The 6,198-nt window shown below is 30.9% G+C and overlaps 1 protein-coding gene across 3 annotated transcripts in view; it reads right to left on the reverse strand.

The window, feature by feature from the left end:
• Positions 1-4,264, reverse strand: part of LOC111612949 (glutamate receptor ionotropic, delta-1-like) — a 23,544-nt gene extending 19,280 nt beyond the window's left edge. For 2 of the 3 annotated variants that reach the window (XM_023354239.1, XM_023354241.1), the window contains exons 1-7: positions 3,561-3,658; positions 3,459-3,496; positions 3,293-3,399; positions 3,126-3,210; positions 2,444-2,596; positions 2,083-2,230; positions 1,791-2,020 (exon numbers count right to left, since the gene is read on the reverse strand). In XM_023354239.1, coding sequence (XP_023210007.1) covers positions 1,791-2,020; positions 2,083-2,230; positions 2,444-2,596; positions 3,126-3,210; positions 3,293-3,399; positions 3,459-3,496; positions 3,561-3,627 — 828 coding nt within the window. In that variant the 5' untranslated portion in view covers positions 3,628-3,658. Of the gene's footprint in view, positions 1-1,790; positions 2,021-2,082; positions 2,231-2,443; positions 2,597-3,125; positions 3,211-3,292; positions 3,400-3,458; positions 3,713-4,036 lie in introns of those variants that run through there. The other variant, XM_023354240.1, reaches the window with a different exon arrangement.
• Between the last annotated feature and the right edge of the window lie 1,934 nt (positions 4,265-6,198).

Raw genomic sequence — 6,198 nt, forward strand, 5'->3', positions numbered from 1 at the left:
AAGTTACATCCTTCTAACAGGAAAAGTAACTTTCGTTATCATGGAATTATAACAAAACCTGCCAATTCAATATAAATGGAAAAAAAATATTATATGGAATTCAACGAAAATGAAAATTTGCTTGATAATTCAACTACGCTTGTTGGAGAACAATAAAAACACTACACTCAACAAGCCACCAATAAAACTCAACTGCCTAACCTATAACCAAAATCTCCTTTTAATTTGTTTTTTAAAAAAAACGCTTGACAAACTTGCCCCGCATGCCGAAGTTGCCCCGATCTCCCCTATTATTGTGAGAATACGGACGAGAATTAGCCCTTTAATCGTCGAGTCGTGAGACTCGCTCATTTTGTCGGTGGGTGGCTTACTCGTGAATAGGAGGGTCTTACGATGCGAGTGGGGAAGTCGTGGGTAAGTTCCGATCGGAGGCCGTTTCGGATGTTCGTATGATTCCAATAGACATACATCCAGATTAAAAACAACAATAAAAATTTAATGGATATATAAGAAGTACAAAAGGAAATAAAATAACAACTAAATAAACATACTAACTACACCTCTAAACACCCAGAGAGAGTTTACAAATTTTATATATACATTAATATCTCTGTCAGACTAGGGCATTTAGTCTAGACAATGTGGAAAGCTTCTCTTCTGATATGGAGATGGATGAAGCATGGGCGACGGCTGATGGAGAGCCGGAGCGACATTATGCTCCTCTTATGCCTTCCACACTTCTATACGGCAGTGTTCGTTCTTTAATTGGTCGTCTGATCTCTATGGCGTTTGCTGGATTATTGTCGGCTGCCCCGAGATTGTGATGTCTCTCCCCTTTTATTCCAAATTCCTCTCCAATTGGGTTTTAGTATTCGTAACATCTGACGGGTTATTATTTCTGATGCATATGGACAGATGTTCGTAGGAGATGTGGGATAACATCTCTCCCAAAGGAAGTTTACTTCCCTTCCCACGAATCTAATAAAAAAAAAAAATGTGTTCAATCAAAGTAATATTTTAGCAAAAACTAAAATATTACTTTAATTTACTAATTGATTTAATTAATTAAATAAAACTTATTCTCTGTCTTACGATTCTCACAATAACATGTAATCAAGGGTCAAAATTGCTTTATGCTGACTGTTTTTATTGTTATGAAGGTTTAATATTGTATTGTTTTTGTGATGTTTCTTGATTTTTTTTGGTAGATATATTCTCGCAGTGTCTTTATCTGTTTGTAGTAAAGATTTTTTTATAATAACCTGAGGTCTCGCCCTCCCTTCTAAATAAGTTACTATAGATATAATAATACTTTAATATTTATTTATTTATTTCAGTTTTAAAATATCGTAAGTATAGCACCATACGTGCCATAATTTTCAGAAACGGAATCTGAAAATTGGATCAACCAAAAATAGATCATTTTCGATGGGTAATCGCCCACCAAAAATTTGCTATTTTATATATATTCTTAAGGTCCCAAATAGAATGAATTTAATATAATAGGGATGAATATTCTATTATTAAAAAACTGCAAAATTTATGTTATGGTTCTCAGTGCCGTAACTAGACAGATTTAACAGATGCATCCGCACAGGGCCCATTTGAAAAGGGGTCTGAAATGCATGTATTTGTTTCATTTTCCCAGACCTAATTAATTAAGGGGCCTAAATGCAAATTCTCGCACAGAGCACAGGAATGGCTAGTTACGGCTCTGATGGTTCTATACTCACGATATAATTTTAATGCAGTTTTAAAAGAAATATTAACTGTTAAATATTTCTATTTACCTCTATACTTTGTGTTATGCTACTTTTTTCCTTTACTACTATATAATATTCTCCAGCGGCTACAGCTTCTTGCAATTGCGGTATGGTGTTTGGAACATGTTGGAAACCGGGAAAGGTCATGTACGATGCTAAATTTCCAGCATAACAAGCTACGAGAATAGTACACGTCAGCAACCACGCAGACAGCATCCAACGAACTTTATGCCCAATGTTATCTATTAGACTGTCACCTGCTCACGCAAAAATTCAAATTATTATCATTATAAATTAAATAAACGATTCAAAAAATTACCTTGATTAGCGAATCCAACAAAAAGCATCCAAGCAATTCTTTTCCATCCGCGTCGCAGTTTTATTGATTTCAGTTTCCATTCTGCTTTTAATAGAAAATAAAGAATAGGTATGCCCAAGATCAGGGTGACAAAGGTGGCTATCCACAACTATTAAAATAAAACATAATTTAGCTACAGAAGGCGGGGAGAAATAATAATACAGTCAAACCTCCAGTGACTGTCAGTGCGGCCATTTTTTCAGTAACGTTTGTTTATGAAATGCATACAAAATAACCTGCGAACAATAGCCATTTTTTATGTTTCCGTCAGTGGCCGTCGTCCAGAGGTTTGAGTGTATTACGAAAATTTATTCATTTATACTCGATAATTAAATGGTCGACTGATGATAAACATTTTAGATGCTTCCTCCGGTTTTTTTACTAAAAATCGCGCTTCATCGAACAAAAAAGGATCGGTGTAATCGATGATTTCCATTTCTTCCGCTTTCATAATGGTAAACATGAGGTCAGCTTCCTACATGAAAATGAACAAAATAGATCTTGCTATACCAAAGAAGTCACTAGTGCAAATTTTTATCAAAAATTATTATTTAAATTTCGTTAATAACTAAAGGAAATTCTAATATTGGGAATTCAGTAAATACTTTCGCACTTACTAAACTAGATATATTTTGAATATAGAAAAAAAGTTGTATTTTAATTTAAAAAATAAAATTTTTTTTCTTTCATGTATTGATCGTATTTTTTTTCTAGTTTTTAACTTTTTCCATCTAATAGGCACTAAGAGAATTTTTTATCCGTGTCCTTTATGACTTCGGTCAAGCTCAAAATGAGAGTGACCAGGTGTGACCAAAATTTCTTAAGACTCGACCTGGATTCGAACCCGAGTTAGAGCTGCAGGCGGATACATCTTTACGTTCATATAAAGAATATCATCGTTATCAAAGCACTGATTACAGAACGAATAGTAAATCAGCTGTTTCAGCAAATGATTATAAACTATGAATTTTCTTGGCTAAATTAAGATGTGAGATATGACTTACATTCTTCTGGATTTTTCCAACTCTTCCTGTCCAACTTCCATTATCTAAACGTTTCGATAATGATTCGCTTTCAATGAATTCGGCACTGAAATAAGATGATGAAATTTTAAGTAGATGCTAGCTAAAGAACTGAATACAGTATACACAACCAAAAAAAATGGTCTTACCGGAGTTGCAATTGAGTTGTTACCGCAGTTACGAGATTTCCTATTAAACCACCAAATTTTACAGATTTGTTATGACTTTCAGTAGAAACCGTAAAGAAGGGAAAGGTCTAAAATAAAACTCGAAATTAATTTTTTTTTTTAATTATAATCTGAAATTTCTACTTACTGCTTTGCCTGCTACACGTAAAACATTCTTGGCCTTGCCTATCATAAGATTTAATAAGCTTTCATACTTCTATTTATAAAAACCAGTGAAAGAAATACTTACCATTACATTCTACTAACTGAGATACACTCCAACACAGATAAAGAATTAACCAGAAATCAGTATTCATTTGCAAGCAGTTTAAGATACCAGATGTGTGCTTTGCGACTGACTAACTATAACTGAACATTAATTCTAGTGTAGTTAATCGATACCTGTTTATTTTTAAAGTTTTTCTATTGGAATTCACGTCAACACACGTCACAGAATCAAAAACTGAATGCGTCTTTTAGAACAATTAATTTTAAAAAATTATAATTAATTTACTTAGAATCCCGATTAATTTTCTGTGCAGAAAAGCCTGATTTAAAAGAGAAACTAATGATTAAATAATTAATTATATATTAATTATTAATTCGTATTAATTTCGCAAAACTAAATAATCTTAATATTAATGAATATTTAGTTTTTATGCATCAGTTAATGCCAAAATTCTGTGTTTTAATTAAAACGTTAATGATAATCCTTGTATTAATTACATGTTATTGTGTGGCCGATTGGATAAAACCACTGAATAGTATTACAGTCTGATCAACACAGGAAAGCACTCCCATTAGGCGTTGGACTACTTTACTAATCATTCGTAGGGGTGAGATATAGCATGAGTCAGCTAGTATCTGGTTGGCATATCTTACAGGTAGATGGCTTAAACTAGAGTCGATAGATATACTGGTCCTTGAGCTGCCAATAGCTCTAATGTTACTAACTGGTTTAATAAATATTTCAGTTACTTCGAGCGCTTCGAGAGTCAGCTGTAAACATTCGAAATTCTTTTAATATATGAAATTTTCTCGTTTTTAACTCAGATATTTCTTTTGTCTTTTTTAAAGGACTGCTTATAAATACTATTTTAATCCGGTTTTAAACATTATTTATTTGTAAATGCCGTTAATATTTATATTTTTATTAACTGTCACTTTCACTATTTTAGACTTTAAATTGATTAGACTGTTTTTTTTACTTACAATTTGTGTTTATTTTTAAATATTTTTAGGTGTTTTCGTTAGGGGAAGAAAACGTAGTAAAAAAATTTATAGTTAAGCCTGTATATACGTTATTAATACGGGATGTCTTCGGGATTCCTGAGAACTCTCTGAATCAGGAAGAAAAGGGAATGATGAGAATTATATAATCTAATTATAGAAATGTATAGAAATGTTAAACCATGTGTTAAGATAGGATAGATTTGAAGTGTTACAAAGAAAAAAAAAGGAGATTTAGGATTTGGGTGGCTTTGCAATTTATCAAGGTTAAGCCCATATATATATATATATTTTTTTATTAATATTAGGTAAATTATTGTAGTTTGCAGTGAGAAAAGAGCTATGATATGTGTTATTCGCAATTTATATTGTGTTTATTAATGAGATTGCGCGAGATTAATGTTGAGCCATAAAAGTTAGGAACAGATTAGAGAAGGGAATTAAAAGTCAGTAGATTTAGTTCTTGGATTTTAAATATAGACTGTTAAAGAAAAAAGAGGAAATTCCAACTATTTATACAACATATTCAAGATATTTATAAATAATAACTTAGAGATGATTAGAAGATGATGAATTAGAGGTTGACAAATAAAATAGGTAAATGTAGGATGGCAAGAGTTCAGACAGTATTATTAGATATTGACAGTGATAGTGATGACATGGAGGCTAAAAGAAAGACATGTTAGTGATATTTTAAACCTATATAAATAAAGGACAGGTATAGTAGTAGACCATCAATAAATCTTCATTCATATTCTACTTTTGATAATGCAGAATATTATATAAATTATCAAACTACGTAGAACCAATGTGAGAGTCGTAAGAAATGTAATTTCTCATGTCAAAAATATATAGGCCTAACTATTTCATCCAAAATACTATTTCTCATTATACTGAATCAAGTAAAATTGTATAGCACACTTTATATAGTGTGCTATAATTTTTAATGTGTTAATAAATTATTTTAAAAATAGTTTGTCTTTATCTGAATTAAATTTCTATGGTTATTTAAATGTATCAGAGGATAAGCTATAGTTATCAAAATTACCGGTATATTGTCATACATATGTAATAAAACAAAACAGTAAAATGCAAATTTATTTACTTATTTTACCATTACCAATTTATTAAACAGATATATTATACAAGAACATTATGTACAAAACTTTCATTCACAATATGTAACAATATAACAGTTTTAAACATTATAAAAGAGCTTCTTGTCTTGAAAATTGTTGAAACTAATATCTCAAATACTATAGTAGAGATAACAGAGACTTATCACAATGCCACTGGTAAAATTAAAACGACAGAAGATGACAGAAGTGTCATTTTTATGTTACCAGTAGCAGTGTGATACGTCTCTGTTATTTCTACTATAGTATTTGAAACATTAGTTTTAACTGTTTTAAACAGATCTCTATTTAAAATCTGGATAAATTAAACCGAAAATATAACTATTTTCGATTTATCTACAGCCTGATCTGTAATTTAAAATCATTACCTTATTAATTTTTTTTATAAACCAAATACTCCTTTTCTTTCTTTATACATGATATAAAATTTAAAAATGTAATTACGAATAAGATTTTTTGACAGTACAGTAGAAAAAGTTAAAAAAATGCTTTAAAACGGGAAAAGTGCCTACTAACCAAATA

The sequence above is a fragment of the Centruroides sculpturatus genome, unplaced genomic scaffold, assembly GCF_000671375.1.
Source record: "Centruroides sculpturatus isolate CEXI.00-Female unplaced genomic scaffold, Cexi_2.0 scaffold1611, whole genome shotgun sequence".
Taxonomy (NCBI): Eukaryota; Metazoa; Arthropoda; class Arachnida; order Scorpiones; family Buthidae; genus Centruroides; species Centruroides sculpturatus.